The sequence below is a fragment of the Gracilinanus agilis genome, chromosome 5, assembly GCF_016433145.1.
Source record: "Gracilinanus agilis isolate LMUSP501 chromosome 5, AgileGrace, whole genome shotgun sequence".
Classification (NCBI taxonomy): domain Eukaryota; kingdom Metazoa; phylum Chordata; class Mammalia; order Didelphimorphia; family Didelphidae; genus Gracilinanus; species Gracilinanus agilis.
The window spans coordinates 187,445,543-187,467,669 of record NC_058134.1 but is presented as its reverse complement, the minus strand read 5'-3'; the positions used below and the strand labels follow the sequence as shown (position 1 = coordinate 187,467,669).

The following is a 22,127-nucleotide window of genomic DNA, read 5'->3' as shown; positions in this document are numbered from 1 at the left end:
AAAATCATTTTAGCAGCTGAGAGTGGGATTAATTAGAATTGGGGAAGAATCAAGACAGGGAAGTCAATTTGAAAGCAAAAGTGATATTCCAGAGAGGAGATATCGGTGACCTGAATTAAGGAGGTTTTGTATGAGTAGAGGTGTGAGATAAGTTGTGAAGAAAGAAATTACAATGTTTGGCAACTGAATGGATATATAGAATGGGTTTCAAGAATAACAGTGAGGTTATGAACTTGGATGATTGGAAGAATAGGGTTGTTGACAATAGAAATTGGGATATTTAGGAGAAGGGTAGTTCTGAGAGTAACATAATGAATTCTGATTTGGACATGATGAGTTTGAGATGCCTACTGCAGTCTAATCTGATATGTCCCAAAGGCAATTGGTACTGCAGGACTGAAGTTAAGGAGAAAGAATACAACAAAATAAACAGATCTTTAAATAATCTGCATATAAATTAAATTGAAATCCTAGGAGCTGATGAGATAACCAAGTAAGAAAGAACAAAGAAAAAAAGAGAAGAAAACCTAGGGTAAATAATTGGGGAATATCCACATTTAATTTAAGGAATGATGATTCAGGAAGAGAAAAAGAAGGAGCAGTTAGATTCATAAGACAGCAATGGAGAAAGAGACAGCAAAAGATATAGAAAGACAAAGAAAAAGACAGAAAGAAACAAAAAGGGAGTGAAAGAGAGAATAGCATCACAAAAACCCTTGGAGAAGAGTGTATCCAGAAGTAGATGAGGATCAAAAAAGTGAAATGCTGCAGAGAAGAAAGATGACCATCAAGAAGAATATGCTGGATTTTCCAAATAAAATATAAGTAACCTTCAGAAAGTTAATTTCAATCAAATTCCAGACTGCAAAGGGTTTAGAGGAGAGTAAGAGGAAAAAGTAGAGGCACTGATTGTAGAGTCTTCTTTCAGTCCTCAGTTGAAAATAGGATGAGAGGGAATTATTGCTAGAAGGCAAGGTAGGATCTAGGGAAGAATTTTTTTTTAAGATAAAGAAGAGTTGGTTTGATTGTAGGCCAAAGGGAAGTAGCCATTATATAGAGAAAGATAAAAAATTAGAGAGTGAATGGGGATAATGGTGGGGATAATGCTAAAAGACAAAGCTTTTAGCAATTCCATGCTGGACTTTACAAGTAAACTGAAAATACTTTATTAAATATTTTTAGGTGAACTACTTACAGAATCCTAAACTTGTATATGTGTCCAATCTTGCTTAGACATTGTCCAAGATTTTATTTTCTTCAGTGCAAACTTCCTTCTCACTTAGTACATTAGTTATTGAAATGATAGAGTTCAGATGAAGGGGAACGAAGAGTAAGCATTTTGACCCAGCATATGCAACTACTTCCCCATAAACTCAGGAAATGTAATCTATTGAATTCTAATCAAAAAGACTAAGAAAATGTCAGTGAGCCATTTTTCCAGTTCAAGGTAACTTAGGAAAGCAGACAAAGAAGTTTGAGGGCACTGAGAGTGGGGATTGAGTAGGTATACAGTGAGCATAGCAGAAGCAAAGATGTTTTAGCCCAGAGATAGTAAGGGGTCTAAGACTGAATACCAGGTCTGGAAATATCAAAGCAGAAATCCCATGGAAGCCTAGAATCCTAGATATTTATGCCTCTGTTTATAAGAATGAGTACCAACTGGCAGCTTTATCACCCTTTATACTGTTCCAGGTCATGATTCCAAGGCTGGGAGTGGGGGATAAGAAAGTGGTCATGGTCCCAAGAAACAGAGACCTTATCTGTGTAGAGAGCAACAAAGAAGTTCCAAAAATTTTGTAGTGTGTATCTGAGTTGAGAAGGGACTCAGTTCTAATCTTAAACCACACACACATAAGAATACAATAGCATACTCAGGACAAGAAACCAATACCAAAGGAGAATCAAGCATTTTATTCACTAAATCTGCAGAACTTCAGAGCAGGCTAAGATTAAATGAGTCCAGTCGCAATTAATCTACTGAAAATCAACCACACACATTTCAACGAAGTCAGAACTTAGCAAATTCTGTCACATGAGGGCATTAAATAAAACTCTCCCCAGAACTAATGACCATGGAAGCATTAAAAACTTACAGGCCCCAAGACTAAACTGTGAAAATTGCAGGACATAAAAAATAGAAGTTTAGAATTATATTTCCCCAAAAGTAAGCAGAGCCCTATACTAACATAAAGGCCAAAGTCAATAATAAACTGAAGAACTGAGAAAACAAACAAAAAGAAACAGATCATAAAAAGCTATTACAGTCAAAAGAAATCTCAGACACAAACATCAAAGAAGACAACAATTTGAAAACATGTACAATCAAAGCTTCAAGAAAAATGCAGTTATAATACAAGCCCAATAAAAGTTCTTAGAAGACTTAAAAGAAGAAATGTAAAGAGAAGAAAATGATTTATTAAAAAAAAAACATAAATAGTAGAGAAAAATTTGGCAAGCCATGAGAGTTCTACAAGAAAGATTTGAAAAGAGAATTAACAACTTAGTAAAAAAAAAGGTATGAAACATCATGAAAGAAAATAATTCATTAAAAATTAAATTTAACCAAATAGTAAAAGAGGTAAAAACGTTATTGAAAAAAATGATTTGCTAAAAATTAGAACTGGACAAAGAGAAGCTGGTAAATCCATGAGATAGTGAGAAATAATTTTAAAAAGTAAATAAACTAAAAAATAGAATAAAATTTTAAATCTCAGAGGAAAAACAAACTAGAAAAGAGAATGAGGAGATATAATTTAAGAAGCACTGGATTATCTGAAAGCCATAAAAAAGAGTCTAGATATCAGATTTCAAGAAGTAGTAAAGGAAAACTGCTCAATTTCAAAGGAAGAAACCAAAATTATCAATAGCTACATATTTTAAGGTGCAAGCACTTTAATTTGAGAAATAAAATTAAACCAAGTTTACAGTACTACTTCATCAGATTGGTTCAAATGAGAATAAAAGAAAATGACAAATACTGGCAGTGGTGTGGAGAAACTGGCACACTAATGCACTTTTAGTGGAGCTATGAACTAATCCAAACATTTCCGAAAGCAATTTGGAACTACATCCAAAAATATATTAAAATGTGAATGCCCTTTGACCAAGCAAGACTGTTATTAGGGCTATACCACCAATACATCAGTGAGGAACAGTATCAATATATACAAAAATATTTATAACAGCTCTTTTATAGTGGCACAGAATTGAAAACTAAGAGGATGCTGATCAGTATTAATGGCGGAACAAGTTGTGATATATGACTGATGAAGTACCATTGCACTGTAAGAAATGATGAAAGAAATGAATTTAGAAAAACTTAGAAAGATCTATCTGAATTGAAGCAAAATGAAGTTGGTAGAACCAAGAGAATAATTTACAATGTAACAGCAATATTATAAAGATAATAAACTTTGAAAGACAGCAATTTTGATGAACATAATGACCTACCATAATTTCAAAAGATTCATGATAAAATATGCTTTCCACCTCTAGCTAGAGGACTAATTGATTCAGGGTACATATTAAAGCATATTTTTCTTGCATTTTAAAATTGTGAGAATGTGGCTAATGTGGAAATTTATTTTGAGTGACTATATATTCATAATAAAATTTGTTTTGCTTGCCCTCCAGTTGGATGGAGATGGGGAGAGGAAAAAATTGGAACTGAAAAATAGGATAAAAATCTCTGGACTTTAAAGTAAGGCTCAATGAAACAAGGAAACAACTTTTTTTAAAGTAGACAGTCTTAGTCCCTGTGGCATACTTAAAGATTTTTAAGTCCTGTCCTACATATGCCTGTGAAAACTGGAACATTTTAGAGCATTACATAGTTAGACTATTGGCCCATATTGCACATATGTGAAATGCATTAAGAATGGTTATAATATGGATTTTGTCTTTATTTCAGGAATGTTGAGCCTGAACTGAAATCACTTGCAATGGGTTTTCATTTCCTGATTAATCGAATAATAGGTATGATATATATACTTTTATATGTATATATACATACAATATATGTATATGCATACATATACTAAATTCATCAGCTTTTTATATGTTTATGAAATTGAATGCAATGAGTATTTATTTTTTTTCCAAGATTTTTTGTTGTTGTTGTTGTTGTTGTTTAAACCCTTAACTTCTGTGTATTGTCTCATAGGTGGAAGATTGGTAAGGGTGGGCAATGGGGGTGAAGTGACTTGCCCAGGGTCACACAGCTGGGAAGTGTCTGAGGCTGGGTTTGAACCTAGGACCTCCCATCTCTAGGCCTGACTCTCAATCCACTGAGCTACCCAGCTGCCCCACAATGAGTATTTATTAAGTGAAAGTTTATTAGAGATTAGAGATAGGCCAGCTTACAAAGACATAGTTCATACCCTCAATAAGCATACTCCCTAATGTGAGGTGTTTATGTGACATACACATACATACACACACACACACGCACGCACGCGCGCGCACACACACACACACACATATATATATATGAAATGCAAAATAGAATGTGAAGAAGACAAATTATGGATTGAAAGTGTTCTGGTGAAATTTGAAGAAGGGAATTTATTGGTTTTTTAATTGAGGAAATCAATGAAGGACTCATGGAGGTAGTTTCTAAGCTTCATCTTGAAGAATGATTTAAATAGTTTTATGAAGAGGAGAGATTGAATTTCAATCAAGGAAAATAGTCTTATAAATGCCCAGAGGAGGAAGACAGAAAGTTCAGAGAAGACCCAGTCAAGGCTTTGTTACTGAGTTAATCAGAACCTGTAGCTTTTTGAGGTTTTCTTTTTTTCTTTTACATTATTTTAGAAATTGAATAAATAGTTCTTCTGGGATTTTTTAAACTTTTATTCAAATCATTACATACAAGACTATATAACAATCTTAATTTTTAATATTCACAATCTCTTATTCATCAATTATTTTTCTTTACATTACATTCAAAGCAAAATTTGTTCAGTCATTCTCCAATGTTTTCAGTGTTTTTCCACTCTTGCAAAAGTTGCTACTATAAACATTTCTACATATTTGGGATCATCATCTCTGTCACTTAGAAGAATAAACACAAATCTTTGAAGTCAGTTGAATTACAGAATATTCTCAGTAGTTCCCAAGCTTTTTTGGCCTACTGCCCCCTTTTCAGAAAAAATATTATTTAGCACCTCCTGTCACATACTATTACCACCCCTTTACAGTTATTCACCATCCCCAAATGCACCTGTGGCCATCACCACCACCCCCCCCCGGATCGATGCAGCACCCACCATGGGGCAGTGGCATCCACTTTGGGAATCACTGCTCTACATCTAATAAGTGAAAGTGCTAGATTTTGAAGCTAAGCCTTTTCAAGTGAATTCTTATTATGCCAAGAATATTGGAGGAGGGAAATTTTATGAATTTTGTTTTTAATACATTGCATTCAGGTGCCTTTCACTATTAGTTAGGAGAGTCCCAATGCCAGATATTTTCCAATGAGAGTTGATACAGTAAGTATAGGAGGATTATCTAGATAAGATTATGTAATATGAATTTATAGTGGATCCATTCAGAATGGTTGCATGATTTTCTTTACCATCATTTAACATGCTTATCTATGAAGATGAAAATGGTGTGAGTAATATAAGGCTGAGGCTTCACTGGCATAATCATTGATAGGATGATGGGCATAGGTATTCAAGAGAGAAGTATAGTATGAAGTTGAATTGTTTCATCAAAGAGTCAAGAAGGGGAGAAGAAGAAAAAGTTCCTTATGAAGGGGAAATGTCTGGAGGGAGAATTGAGAAGTCAAGGGATTGGAAGTTATAGTGAGGATAAAGAGTAATATAAAGGAAGACAGAGGGAGAGATGAAAGGCCAAAAGTCACTTCTCCCTTTGACTTCCTGTCATTTGGAAGTACCATTTTAAGGTTGGTTTTGGAGGATTCTCCGAGCAGTTCCAGCTTTTGCGGCTACTAAGCCCACCAATTCTACTTTTTTAAGAAGTTTTCTTTGCCAATTTTTTTATATCTTTCCCCATTTTTTGTGTTTCCTTTACCAACCTGTTACTTCTTTTTTCATACTTTTTCCTATATTACTGTCATTATTTCCTCCAAGTTTTCTTCTTTCTTATTTGACTTTAAAAGTCCTTTTTGAGCTCTTCCATTAGGTTTTATTGATTTCAGATCAATTTGTAATTTTCTTTGATGTTTCCCATGCAACTATTTTGTCATGCAGTCTTATTCTGTGTTTGTATCTTTAACCTCTCTGTCACCACAGTAACTACCTAGAGCTAGAATTTTTTGTTGCTTTTTGTTAATTTTTAGTAGGCAGTCTCCCTGCTGGCTTACATTGAAAAAAAAAAAGCCTCACTCTGCTTTACACTGGTGGGAAATCTCATTGTTGGTTTATATTGAGGACAGAATCTCACTCCTAGACAATTCGAGGAGCAGAGACTCTCTGCTGGGTAGCCCCAGGGACAGAGTCTTGCTGTTGGCTGACCCCATGGGGTAGAGCATTAATGCTGGCTGATGCCAAAGATGGAACCTTACAGGAGGTTTGCATCAGGTAGGGATTTCACTGCTGAGGGGATGGGGTCTCCAGTGGCCCAATGAAGTGCAATCTGCCTTTGCAAGCAGCTTACTCAGATTCCACTCCTCTCCTACTCCAGTGAGACAGAGCTCTTGTGCTGGTCCTCCAGCCTGCCCTCATTAGGAAAATGCCTTCATTCCTCCAAATTTTGTTATGAGGTTTTTGTTTGGGATTGTTTGGAGGGACATTTGGAAGAGCTTAGGAGGATGGATCCTTTACTCTACCATTTTGGCACCAGAAGTACCCTGTTTAAAATATTCCATATCCTCTTTCTTCTTCTGTTATATATATATAATAATATATATTCTAATCATGTGATTAGAATATATATAATTTAATCATATTATATATAAATATTTATGTATTTCACTTAGACTATTGGCATATAAATTGCTTTTATTTCCTCTTTATTGGTGGCAAATTCACCCTTTTCATTTTTGATTCTAGTAATTTTGTTTTCTTCATTTTTGAAAAATGAAATTAATCAATGGTTTATCTATTTTATTGTTCTTTTTCCATAAAATTACCTACTTGTCTTATTTATTAGTTCAAAGGTTGTCTTACTTTCAATTTTATTAATCTCTCATTTGATTTTCAAGATTTCCAATCTGATGTTTAATTGGAGATCTATGATTTGTTCTCTTTCTAGTTTTTCTACTTGTATGTCCAATTTATTGATCTGCTCTTTCTCTATTTATTGATGTAAGCATTTAGAGAAGTAGATTTTTCCCTAAGTATTGCATTGGCTATGTCCCATAAATTTACATATGTTGTCTCCTTGTTATCATTCTCTTTAATGGAACTACTTATTGTTTCTTTAATTTGTTTTTTTTTACCTTCTTCATTCTTTAGGAAAAGATTATTTAAATTCCAATTAATTTTTAGTCTTTCTGCAGTCCTTAGTTGAATGAAATTTTTATTATATTATGATTTGAAAAGGATGTATTTAATATATCTGCTTTTGGTTGTAAGGCTTTTATACCCTTATGTATAGTCTATTTTTGTGAAGGTGCAATGTACTGCTAAGGAAAAAAAAAGTATATTCCTTTCTTTTCCCATTCAGTTTTCTTCAGAGGTCTATTATATATAATTTTTTCCAAAATTTTATTCACTTCTGTAATTTCTTTCTTTTTTATTTTTTGGTTGGACTTATCAAGTTCTGAATGCTGAGGTTCCCTAGGAGTAGAGTTTTACTCTTTATATCCTCCTGTAACTCATACAACTTCTCCTTTAGGTATTTGAATGTTCTGTCATTTGGTATGTACATGTTTAGTATTGATATTAACTTCATTGTCTATGGTACCTTTTATGAATATGTAATTTCCTTTTTTTATACTATATCAACTCTTATGTGCTCCCTTATGTGAGATATTTTACCCCTTTCACTTCTCTTTTCTCCCAGTGTGTTCCTCTATTTCATCCTTTTTATTTTTGATTTTGGATATTATCCCACCCTACTTGACTCATATCCTGCCTTCTATTCCTATATACTCTTTCTTCCTGCCCTAATAATGATAAAGTTCTTAAGCATTTTAAGTACCTTATGTAATTTCAATACCTTAATTCCTACGTAGGAATGTAAATAGTTTAACCTTATTGAATCTCTTTACTTTTCTTTTTCCTAGTTTCCTTTTTATCCTTCTATAGAATGTTGTATTTTATCATCCAATTTTATGTTTGGCTCAGGTCTTTTCATGAGGATACGTGAAAGTCCTCTGGTTCATTAAATATTCATTTCCCATCAAACGAATTATACTCAGTTTTATGGGGTAGGTCATTCCTGGTGTTAATACTCCTTTCCAGAATATCTTACTCTAAGTTCTCCAGTCCTTTAATACAGAAACTATTAGGTCCTATGTAATTCTGTCTCTCAATCCACTGAGCTACCCAGCTACCCCCTCAAAGGTTCTTTAAAAAGTGTCTGTGAATCTGTTTTTTAAAAAATATTTTGATAACTATCTAATACAATTGATTTCCTTTGTAATTGCATATATCTTATTTTTACTTTTTAAAAAGCAATATTCTGAAAATTCATCTATAGATTTCAAAAGATTCCCAATGGGATCATGACACAAAAAAAAGGGTTAAGAACTTCTGCTATAGTGTGATACTTGTTTTTTTGTTATTATAGGAGGAATTTTAGCCCCCATCTATTTTGGAGCAATGATAGATACAACATGTCTGAAATGGGCCATCAATAAATGTGGAGGTAAAGGATCTTGTAGAATATATGATTCGATGTCATATAGGTAAGTTAGTATTAAAAAGTTTCAAAAATCATTTATTTTTCCTTTTGACAATGCTTATTCCAAGCAAATGACATTAGATTTTTTTTACACTGAAGGCCAAATTCAATGTGTTGAGGTTTATTTAAAAGGGCTAAGAAAAACCAGACTGATTATGGATTGCATCCTATCTAGGAACCTTCAATGAAAGGGCAAATAGAAAACTGATAGCAAAAGAGAACCCCTTTCTACATTCATTCCTTATAGCTATTGATTCTTAGAAGTCATAAAGATGAATTTCCTCATTTTTTCTACCCCACAGAAAGAGAATATGTTCTTACAGGAAAAAATTGTCATTTTAAAATTTCATGGTACTTTATAGCATATTAAGTATTTTCACCTTAGATACATAATCTCATTTAAAGAGGCTAGTGGGGACAGCTGGGTAGTCCAGTGGATAGAGAGCCAGGCTTAGAGGTGGGAGGTCTTATATTGAAATCTGGCCTCTGACACTTCCTAACTGTGTGACCCTGGACAAGTCACTTAACCCCCACTGCGTAGCCCTTACTCTTCTGCCTTAGAATCAATACATATTATTTATTTGTCTTATACTCCACCAAATGTATGACCTTGGAGAAGTCACTTAATCTGTCAATATTTTGTATTCCTCATCATTAAAAATTAAAGAATCCTTCCTCTACATACCTCAAAGTATGATTAACTAATTCAATTTAATCTAATGAAGATTTATGAATTGTTTTGTATAATAAGATATTGTACTATGTTCTAGGGATACTAAGATGAAAAATGACAAGTTCTTGCCATAATAGTGGTTAAAGACTAGGAAGAATTTTGAGATAACTAAACAGATTACTTGAATAAACTTTTTTAAAATAATACATGCATGGAAGTCAAATAGTGCTAGGGAAAGATGGATTAATTCTAGCTGAGGGAAGAGAGAAGAAGTGTCAGGAAGGAAGTAAAACTGGAGTTGAGCCTTGACAAATGTGAGAGACTAGAGATTCATGGTACTTGGAAGATTGAATAAATGAATGTATGAACAAGAATTTGTTCAGTGCTTTCTATGTGCTGAGCACTAGGACAAGTGCTAGGGATACAAACAGAAAAAAAGGAATAGTAGCTGTTCTAAAGAAGACTATACTCAAACTAGAGGAGATATTATATAAAAGAGAAATCATCTACAGAATTTATGGAGAGCTCTGGGAATTATAAGGGGACAAGGACACGAAAAAGGTTAAGGCACATGGGTACTCAGGGCTCATCAACAAGCCAAATAATAGGACAGGGGAGGTTGGAGACTATGGAGTTCATAGAAATGATGGTAACACTTACAGAACATTAGGAAACAGTGACAGATGGTAGGACTTGATGGTCCTCAATCTCCCATTAGATGTATTGTTCCTAACAGTTCTGGGGTGTGCAGAGGTCATATGAATGGTAAAGGATGGTCAAAGAAGAAGGCTATCCTGTTACAAGTCTTCCTGCAGCTGGTAGGTAGGCGGAACACCCACCATGAGGAGAGCCACTCTTCTTTGCCTTCCATGATAGAAATGGCAGAATAATATCAGGAACAAAGGAATAGTCCATTTTAGCTAGGACAGTGAATAGACAATTGCATATTTTAGAAAGCAAAACAATATTATTAATTGAGCCTTGATCTTTAGCTGGCTGTGTCAAAGTTGGTACTTTACTCCAGACCTATAGGTAACAGTAAATGAAGTGAAGAATTTCCATATATGTAAGATAGAATCAGGGGCATTTAGGTAGTACAGTAGACAGAATAACCAGGCATGGAGTCAGAAAAACTCATCTTCCTGGCTTCAAATCTGGCCTCAAACACTTACCAGCTGTGTGACCTTGGGCAAGTCATTTAATCCCATTTGCCTCAGTTTCTCATCTATAAAGTGAACTGGAAAAGGAAATGGCAAACTACTCCAGGATCCTTGTCAACAAATTTCCAGAGGGGATCATGAAGAATCAGGCATGAATGAAATGACTGAAAAAGCAACAAAAAAGAATGAAACCCCTTTTTGTGGATCAAAAATGGCAGCATGAAATCCTCACAGTAAAGAGATATCTACAATAAATCAAATAAAAGATGTTTGTAGTCATGTAGTGTGCAACCAAAAAAAAAAAAAAAAAGGATACATAACCTCTACTAAACGCATACGATTAAAGAGGGATTCTCTAGATCAGGTATAACAGGTATATTAAAAGTATTTTTTCTTAAAAGAAGTAGCAGAGGTATTTCATTTATAAAGAATTACAAGTAATAAATAGACTCCTCTCTAACAGATAGATATCTTACAAACAGTCAATCAATAGGTTAAAACTTAATGGGATTAGCTATTTGGACAAAAACTGGATCACTAAATATAGGTCTTTGAGTCTGGTTTTCGGTGGATTTAGTCTCTCACTGTAGCATAATGACAGATTTGAGTATATGGGTTTGAATGTTGCCTCTAATACTCACTATGTCCACATAGCAAAGTCATTCAATCCCGCTGAACCTCAATTTCCTCATATTCAGCTTTGCTGAACTGTTGTGAAGATCAGTTGAAATAATGTATGTCAAGAGCTTTGTGAACTCTTAAAGAGTTCTATAAATGTCAATGATTCCATGATCCCATACTTTTCTGGTTCTACTCTTGACTGTCTGGTGGATCTTTTCTCAATTTCCTTTGCTAGAGCTTTCTCTCCGTCCTGCCATCTCAACATGGATGTGCCTAGATATCTTTTCTCTGCATACTTTGTTATTTGGGGATCTTTTCTAGTCTTCGGGATTTCAATAATTTCCATTTAGATGGCTACCAAATTTATGTATTTCGCTCTAGTCTTTCTCATAGTCTCCAGTTACACATCACCAACTACTTACTGGACAAAGTTAGTAAATGAGAGGATTTCAGTATTGGAAGGGACCTCAATGGAAATCAAGTCTAACTCGCACTCCAAAAGGAATCTCTACTGACAAATGTTCATCATATACATTATGGAGCATGTGCCACAAACTCTGGAGCAGCCCATAATCTGGCCTTTCTCAGGCCCCACAAACACCCAATTCACTACACCAGGGGGTTCCCAACTTGAACTTAGCACACCCCTAAGAGGTATGAAAGACTTATCAAGGGAGCATGAAGTGTATGTTGATCTAACTTTTTTAAACTAATTTCCAATGAGCAAAGTTATAACAGTTTTTAAAAGCATATCCCATTCTTACTAAAACTGCTTATAGGGATATATTTTAATTGACTTATATTTTACACATGGTGAGCTCTTAAATTTACTTCCCTTCTTATTGAATACAGGATGCTGAAATATGTTTTTAAATTTATGGGACACTAGGAATGAAACAGTTTGGGAACCCTTGCTTTACACTCAGGGACATCAATGTTAACCTTTTCTTCTGGGTTTGCCAGCAGGTATGTCCCAGGTTCTATGCACTACTATACAAGTCATCCAGTCACAATTTGAAGACTCCCAATAAGGAGAAATCTATTATTTTCTGACATCTCATTTCCCTTTTGGATATCTCTAAATGTTAAGAAATTGTTTTATTTATTTCCTGGGGTTCAACTTAAATTTACCTCTGAAGTTTCCACTGCTTACTCCTAGTTCTTCCTTTGGGACCAGAGAGATCAAATTTAATTCCTTTTACTCATGACAGCCTTTCAAATATTTTATATGCCTGTCATATACTCTCTTCTACAAGTAAAACACTTTTTTCCCCAACAAATCTTTATACGGTCTTTATAAGGTATTTAATAATCTTTTGCTGACTTGTCTTGCCTTGATCAGAATTTTATTTTTAAAGTTGTCTTTTGAACTATGTTCTACTATAAGCCATATGATTTCAGCTCTGCTTCTCTGGAATCTGAATTCTGCTCTATTCAGTTTTGGATATATGCTTGCTTCCTGTAAAGATTCCTCTTATTTTCACTTTAGCAACTATTTTCTCCTTATTGGTCAAAATTAGGCACAGAATATCAATTAATCTTTCCAAGCTCTTGAAGATTTTCAGATCATTAAGAGATGTGAAAATTTTATTGGTTACTTTCAACCATAGAGGAAATTTAGCAAAATCATAATATGTTAGTTTAAAAGTTAAACTTTGTAGATCTACTGATCTAACCTCATTATTTCAAAGGTAAAGAATTAAGACCTAGAAAAAGTCAATATCAAAAAGTCAATTGAGCCAGGGTTTGAATCCAAATTCACTGACTTTAAAACCAGGACTCTTCTTCCTACATAATTGTCTGAACGGTTGAAATTCTCTATCTCATTTCCCTTGCTTCTGTGCCACATTTGAAATTTGTTTATTTTTTTTTCTTTTTTCTGAGTGGGTTATAGTATATTTATACTATAATGCTCCTTTTCTCTTGCCAGTGATCTTCTCATAAAAAAGACCTACCTCTAGTTGAAAGATTTCTCACCTAAGCATATCTTTCTATTAAACAATGCTACCCTATACACCCATGACTCTAATTTATTCTTTCTACACCTCAATGATATTGATGTATCCCTTGTGTTAGAGATGTTCACCACATGAAAATCACAAAACCAGCTTTGGAGATTTTTTTTTACTTCCTTTGGCAGACTCTCAAACAGGAGACATTGTACCACCAAATACACTGAAAATGATTCCCCACTTGTAAACGCAATATTCACAATATTTTAGGACAAAATAAGTGTTATTAAAAGGAGCAAAACAAAATAGTTTCATGAATAAGCAAAAATTAGATTGAAAATTATGTGGAGCAGAGTGGCTTGGATAGAGGATGGATATGGAATCATAAAGAACTGAAATTGAAATCTAGGCCAGGCACTTTGAGACTATAGGATCCAGACTTATCTTCTCTGAACTTTGCTTTATTCATGGACAGAATAATAATTGAGCATGTGGCTCTTGTGAGTATCAAATGAAATGGTACATGTAAAGCACTTTGTAAACCAGAAAATATTCTACCAGGTATCCCAGGAATCAAAGGGAAGTTTTGACACTCACTAAACAATTAAGCACATATTCTATGCCAAGCACCCTGATAAGCTATTAGGACTGAAAACTAGAATTATAAGAGGGTAGAACCAAGAAGGCAGCCAAGTAGCAATGAAAGCTCCAACCACTCTAAAAATCCTTCCAAACCAATCTTAAAATAATGCCTCAAGGGGGCAGCTGAGTAGCTCAGTGGACTGAGAGCCAGGCCTAGAGACAGGAGGTCCTGGGTTCAAATCTGGCCTCAGACACCTCCCAGCTGTGTGACCCTGGGCAAGTCACTTAACCCCCATTGCCTAGCCGCTACCACTTTTCTGTCTTACAACCAATACCCAGTATTGATTCTAAGGCAAGGTAAGGGTTTAAAAAAATAATAATGCCGCAAAATGATTGAAGTCACTGAACCAATAAAACAGAGGCTCTCCTATAGAAAATAACTTAAAAGGTAGCCAAAGAAAGTAAATTTTCACAGAATAAGGAGAAAGCAAAAATAAAACTGCTCACAGAGGACTGCTGGCTGACCAATTCCCCACCTATTATGTTAGATTCCAAGCCTAGGAATAAGCCAACTTTGGGAACCCAGGACCCTATCTAATCCAACAGCAAAGCATTCCATACTCACCTGTTGAAATCCCAAGCCCTATCACCAGCCAGTAGTGAGACCCCGAAGTCCATAGCACTTGTCTCTTTCAAGCATGCACTGTGAACCACCTAGCCCCAGAGCAAAATAATTCAAAGTGCTCTAAGTCTGGAAAGTCATCAGCAAAGGAGACTGAATCAGCAGTTTTCAGAACTCCAGTCTACAGGCAAAAAAAAAAAAAAAAAAAAGCTGGGAAAATGAGCAAACAGCAAAAGAAGTACCTAACCTTGGAAAATTCCTATGGAGTCAAAGAAGAGCAAGGCACTGATTCAGTAGAGAACAGTGAGAGTAAAGCAACCAAATGCAAAACTTCCAAGAATAATGGGAATTGGCCTCAGAGACAGAAAGAGCTCAAAAAGGAAGTAAAAAATCAAATGAAAGGTAGGAAAAATTGGGAAAAGAAATGAAAGCAATAAAAAAGAAAATAACAGCTTAAAAAGCAGAATTGGTGAAGTAGAAAAAGAGGCACAAAAATCAAATGATGAAAAGAGGGCTTTTAGAAAAAAGAATTGACCTACTGGGAAAAGAGGCAAAACAATCCAATAAAGAAAAGAGTTCCATGAAAAGTATAATTGACCAACTGGAAAAGAGAAAATACTATAAGCATCCAGAAAGAAAATTCAAATATCATGAATTCAGAGTCAGAATTACACAGGATTTGATAGCTTCTATGTTGAAGGAACAGAGGGCTTGGGATATGATATTCCAGAAAGCAAGGGAACTGGGTTTACAACCAAGAATCACCTACCCATCAAAACTGACTATATTCTTTCAGGGGAAAATATGATCATTTAATAAAATAGAAGATTTCCAAGCATTCCTGAAGAAAAGACCAGACCTAAATAGAATATCTTATGTCCAAATATAAAATTAAAGAGAAACATAAAATGGTAAATAAGAAAGAGAAAATATTTTAGGGACTCAGTAAGGTAAAATTTTTTATATTCCTACATAGAAAGATAATATCTGTAACTCTTAAAATTTTATCATTATCATAGTAGTTAGAAGAAGTATATATAAACAGAGAGTGTGGGAGCAAGCTGTTTAGTATGACATGCAAAGAAATCAAGAGAGAGAGAGGGGGGCATCTGGGTAACTCAGTGGATTGAGAGTCAGGCCTAGATCCGGGAGGTCCTAGGTTCAAATCCAGCCTCAGACACTTCCTAGCTGTGTGACCCTGGGCAATTCATGTAACCCCCATTGCCTACCCTTACCACTCTTCCACCTAGGAGCCAATACACAGAAGTTAAGGGTTTAAAAATGTAAAAAAAAAAAATCAAGAGGTAAAAAAGGGAACTTAAATGAGAGAAATGGGAAGAGAAAGGTAAAATGAGGTAAATTATATCACATAAAGAGGCATAGGGGGAAAAAGCCTAGTACAGTGGAGGAGAGGATGAGGGTGATGATGGGTAATACTTAAACCTTACTTTCACTGGAATTGGCTCAGAGAGGGAATAGCAGCCAGATTCATTGGAGTAGAGAATCCTTTTTTACTCTATAGAGAAGTAGAATTGAAATAAGAAAGGGATAGTGGGGAGGGGAGTTACAAAATAGAGGGGGAAGTTAGAATGGTGATTAAAAGATCATATAGAGAAGTAGGATGAGAATAAGAAGGGGTCTAGGGGTGGAAGGAGAGGAGGAATGGGAGGAGGAATAATTAAAAGCAAAATGCTTATGTGGAAAGCTAGAGTGAAAGGAGAAAGTGAATGTGAAAAGGGAAAAACAAGATGTAGGGGAATACACAGATGGTTATCATAACTATGAATGCAAATGGGATGAATTTGCCCATAAAATAGCAGTGGATAGCAGAGTAGATTAAGAACCAGAATCCTACTATATGTTGTTTATAAGAAATGTACTTGAGACGGGTAAATATGCACAGAATAAAAGTAAGGGGATAGAGCAGAATCTATTGAACTTCAACTAAGATTTTTAAAAAAACAGGCATAGCAATTATGATTTCAGACAAGACTAAAGCAAAAATGGTTCTGATTAAAAGAGGTGAGGAGGGGGGCAGCTGGGTAGCTCAGTGGATTGAGAGCCAGGCCTAGAGACTGGAAGTCCTAGGTTCAAATCTGATCTTAGACACTTCCCAGCTGTGTGACCCTGGGCAAGTCACTTGACCCCCATTGCCTACCCTTACCACTCTTCTGCCTTGGAGCCAATACAAAGTATTGGCTCCAAGACAGAAGGTAAGGGTTTAAAAAAAATTTTTTTTAAATAAAAGAGATGAGGAAGGTAATTATATCTTGATAAAAGATAGCCTAGAAAATGAAGTAATATCAGTACTTAACAATTAGGGTTTATAGAAAGACAAATTAAAAATTAATTGGAAACTAATCTAATTCTTCAAAACTGGTGGGCCAAAGAATAATAGAAACAATCATTGATATCATTAATGAGAATGGCAATGTGGAGACAACCTATCAAAATTCATGGGAGGGCAGCTGGGTAGCTCAGTGGAGTGAGAGTCAGGCCTAGAGACAGGAGGTCCTAGGTTCAAATCTGACCTTAGACACTTCCCAGCTGTGTGACCCTGGGCAAGTCACTTGACCCCCATTGCCCACCCTTACCAATCTTCCACCTATGAGACAATACACCAAAGTACAAGGGTTTAAAAAAAATTCATGGGATATAGCTAAAGCAGTATTTAGGGGGAAATGTATATCCCTGAATTCTTATATCAATAAAATAGAGAAAAAAGCAGATCAATGAATTGGGCCTGAAACTAAAAGAAACTAGAAAAAGAACAAATTAAAAATTTCCAACCAAAGACTAAATTGGAAATCCCAAAAATCAAAGGAAAAACTAATAAAATTGAAAGTTAAAAAACTATTGAACTAATAAAATGAAAAAAATAATAAAATAGATAGGGCATTTAGCTAATTTGAAAGGAAAAGAAAAGAATCATATTGGAAGCATCAAAAATTAAAACAATATTGATGCAGAGTGAAAGGAGCAGAGCCAGAAGAACATTGTACACAGAAATTGATACACTGTGGTAAAATCGAATATAATGGACTTCTGTACTAGCAGCAGTGCAATGACCCAGGACAGTTCTGAGGGATTTATGGAAAAGAACACTATCCACATTCAGAGGAAGAACTACAGGAATGGAAACACAGAAGAAAAACAACTGCTTGAACACATGGGTTGAGGCAGACATGATTGGGGATATAGACTCGAAATGACCACACCAATGCAACTATCAGTAATTTGGAAATAGGTCTTGATTGATTACACATGTTAAAACCAGTGGAATGCGCATCGGCTATGGTGAGGGGGTGGGGGGGAGGAGGTCAGGAGGTGAAGGGGAAAGTAAGAACATGAATCATGTAACCATGGATAACTTTTCTAAAAACTAAAAATTATTAAAAAACAAAAAAGAAAAAAATTTTAAACAATAAATTCACCTGAAATGAAGAGGAAATTAAAGCAATCATTAGGAGCTATTTTGCCCAATTATATGACAATAAATTTGACAATTCAAGTGAAATGGATGAATTATTTAAATCCTTAAATCATCTCATCTCAGAAAAAGAAATTGAACAACGAACTCCCCAAGAAAAAAATTTCCATGGCCAGATGGATTCACAAGTAAAGTCTACCAAAGATCTAAATAACTACTACCAATACTATATAAACTATTTGGCAAAATAAGCAAAGAAGGAGTCCTACTAAATTCTTTTTATGACACAAATATAGTGCCTTAGCCAGGAAGAGCAAAAACAGAGAAAGAAAATTATAGATGAATTTCTTTAACGAATATTGATGTATTTATACAAGAAAAGCAAGGCTGGTTTATTAGGAAAACTATCAGCATATTTAACCATATCAATAACCAGACTAATCAAAATCATATGATTATCTCAATAGATGCTGAAAAAGCCTTTGAAGAAATACAACACCCATTCATATTAAGAACACTAGAAAGAATATGAATAAAAGGGCCTTTCCTTAAAATGATAAGTAGTATCTATTTCAAACCATTGGCAAGTATCATCTACAATGGAGTTTAGGTAGAATCCTTCCCACTAAGATCAGGAATGAAACAAGGATGCTAATGATCACTACTATTATTTAATATTGTACCAGAAATGTTAGCAATAGGAATAAGAGGAGAAAAAGAAAATGAAGGAGTTAAAGTAAGCAAAGAGGAAACTAAACTATCATCTTTGTGGATGATATGATAGTATACTTAAAAAATCCTGGAGAATCAACTAAAAAAGTAGTTAAAATTGGTAATAACTTTAGCAAAGCTGCAGGATACAAATAAACCTACAAAATCATCATCATTTCCATATATTTCCAACAAAGTCCAGTAACAAGTTAGAAAGAGAAATTCTATTTAAAATCACTATAGACAATATAAAATTCCTGGGAATCTATTTACACAGACAAACATAGAAATTATATTAACACAATTACAAAACACTTTTCACACAAATAAAATTAGATCTAAACAATTGGAAAAGCATTAATTGCTCATGGGTAGGCTGAGCATATTACTATAATAAAAATGGCAATCCTATCTAAATAAATTTACTTATTCAGTGCCATGTGTATGTTTGGAAAATAGAAGGAAATGAGTAAAAGTGAGGCAATGGTACACATCGACTTCTTGATCCAAATCTGCTGTCCATTCACTATGGTCCTTTCAGCAGAGACATGAAGATAATGTTAAGGTTATTTTAAAAAAACAGGACTCACTTTCAAGTCTCAAATATTTGCTCTTCAAAGTGCCCTAGAGATGATTTATGGAGAACACAATATTTGGGAGCAAGAACTTAATACTTGAATCTTGGTACTTCTAACTACTACCTGCATTGTAAAAGGAAAAGATATCACTTTAACTAGCAAGTTAAATCATACCACTCTAGCTTATACAGTAATGAATGTACAAGCAATAGAATGGAAGCTGGGCAAAGGTCGGAATTTTTTGTTTTGTTTTGTTTTTCATTTCTAGCCTAACAGCGACTGAAAAAAACAAAAAATTATAATGAGCAACTATCAAAAAAAATAAACTAAAAACTCTACTAATTCTTTAGGGACATGATGCATAAATGTTAGCTATAATTATCACATATATAATCCCAGATTTATAGTCCTCATTATAAGGCTTCTCCTGACAGAAACTTTTCTGTAAGTTCTTTCACTACCAGTCAAAGGGAGAAAAAAAGAAGAGATAAAAAATAGAGGCTTTTGTTTTCATTTTCTGCCTGTTTTTCATGATTTTCACAACTCTATAGCAGAAGCGAGTTGCATAAAAGTCTTTAAGGCTATCCAGTTTTCTGGCCTCACCTCTTATTTCTATGAAAGATGATGGCAAAACCTTTAAAGGCCTCTCCTTCTGACCACCTGATACAGATTGCCTTTCTTTAATTTTTCCTTTTTTTCCCCTCCTATTCCACCAATAATCAGTCTCATCCTCTACCATACATGTTGACTAATAAGTTTCTTCTTAGTCACTCATATTAGAGGAAGAGAAGGAATGGAAAAAAAGACAACATGACCAAATAGGTCTGTTTGATTAAGAGTTCTAATTCGCCATATTTATTAGCTATTCTTTTAAAACTTGTTCCAAATGCAAATGAACTAATTTCCTGCAAGAGTTAAACTCCTGACAATAGGTAAATACATGGAAAGAATATGCTTCATTTATAAGGACAGAAATTCATAAACTGATTTTAAACTATCCTTTTTTAAAAAAAATTTTTTTTAATGAAAACCCTTACCTTCTGTCTTGGAATCAATACTATGTATTGGTTCCAAGGCAGGAGAGCAATAAGGGCTAGGAAATGGGGGTCAAGTGACTTGCCCAGGGTCACAAAGCTAGGAAGAGTTTGAGGCCAGATCTGAATCCAGGACCTCGCATCTCTGGGTCTGGTTCTTAATCCACTGAGCTACTCAGCTGCCCCCTAAAGTATCCTTTTTAAAGGAGATTCTATAGTCTGTCTGAGGCATTGAAAAAGGATTTAAATATAATTCTGATTTTATAATATTCTAATTTTATTATTTCTATTATTAATAATTCATCATAAATCCTCCTAAATACTTCTATATAGTACATAAATTGTTCTATTGCATTAACATTTTGATTTATGGGGGGGGATTAATTTTCTTTTACAGAAACATCTTCTTTGGCTTGAGTTTGGCAATAAAATCACCAATGTTCATCTTATATATCATTTTATACATAATTATGAAGAAAAACTATAAAGAAAACAACACTGGATCATTGAATAATGGAGTAATAAATGTGGATGAATCAAACCTTAAAGAGCCTTTAAAAAATAACAAACAGTTTGAATCCTTTGCTCATGAAGACAGTGAAACACACATTTAGAAAAGATTGTCCTATTACTTCTTCACAACCAAGATTTTTTGGTTCCTTCTTTAATGAGATCCTATTTAATAAAATCATCTAGGAGCAGATATTTGATTTATTTATCATGCTCTTTTTAAGGTGAAATTCAAAATTATTGAATATCAGTTCCTTCTCACTGAGAACACCTACACTTTTTTTTTTCCTTACAGAACATTAATTAGGGATATGGAATTGATAATGGCATAAAACCTAAATGAAAAAAGGGGTGTTGAAACATGTCTTGCTACAGTATAGCTCTGTGATTATGATGAAACTACATTGTTCATAAGTTAATAACTAAAATGATTGTGAGACAATAAATGACTGGAAGAAAAAGATTTGTTCAGTTAATTATTTCTATAAATTATTCAAGTAGGTAGATATTCTGAGCACAGTTTAAAGGAAAGATGAAAGAAGAACCTATGGGAGCAGTTAATTCATGCTAACCAAAAAGAAGATGCTGTTGTTCTCATTTGACAAATTTAACCTATATGTCAATACATGGAATTGGCATCCTGTGGGAGAGAGTGTTTTTCATTCTCTTGCACTGGGACAAAAGCATACTAATATATGAGCAGTGGAAGGGATATGAGAGAAAGGCTAAACACTACATTTTAAAAACTCTAATGGTAGAAAGGAGGGCCCAAATATTTGTGACACCTTTTGAATTGCCTTCCTATTCCCTGGAATCAGAAATTCTTATTCAACATTATTCCCTTCCTGGTATCCAGTAATTAACTTAATTTATGAATAGAACATCAATAAGATTTGCTTGCCTCCATCTACCATCCCAAAGCTCACATAGCTCATTCATTAATTCCACAATTCACAATTAGAACATTTGGAGTCTCATTAGTCATTCACCCATAAACTGTAATGATTTAATGATAATTTAAGCTTCTTGAGTGCATGGATTATTTCTTTTTTCTCTGTATACAAGACATCAAGCACTTAATAAATGTTTGTTGATTGGTTACTAATGCTTGATAAAATAGGTTTTGACCAGAAGGTAGAGAGAACATGAGAACAGTCGAAATCTAAGGAAAATCAAGGAGAAGGCAATGGAAGAGGGAAAGAGTAACAGATAAATGAAATAGATCATTATATAATCCTTTCACTATTTCAGATTCTTGCTAAAAGAAATCATGTCAGAGAGGTTAGATGATATAGTAGATAATGTGTTGGTCCATACTATATTTCACTTCATTTTACCTCTTTTTTTTCCAATCGAGATCTATTTTACAAAAGGACTAATATTGAAAATGTTTTAAAATGATTGCAATATGTGAAATTTGTTTTAGATTGCTTACTATCT

At 34.3% G+C, this 22,127-nt stretch overlaps 1 protein-coding gene across 1 annotated transcript in view; it reads left to right on the top strand.

Moving 5' to 3' along the window:
* The window catches only part of LOC123249356 (solute carrier organic anion transporter family member 1B1-like), a 114,453-nt gene extending 93,305 nt beyond the window's left edge, over positions 1-21,148 (top strand). Inside the window, exons 13-15 of the mRNA XM_044678360.1 lie at positions 3,911-3,975; positions 8,701-8,818; positions 20,575-21,148. Coding sequence (XP_044534295.1) covers positions 3,911-3,975; positions 8,701-8,818; positions 20,575-20,791 — 400 coding nt within the window. The 3' untranslated portion in view covers positions 20,792-21,148. The remainder of the gene's footprint in view (positions 1-3,910; positions 3,976-8,700; positions 8,819-20,574) is intronic.
* The last annotated feature ends 979 nt before the right edge of the window (positions 21,149-22,127 follow it).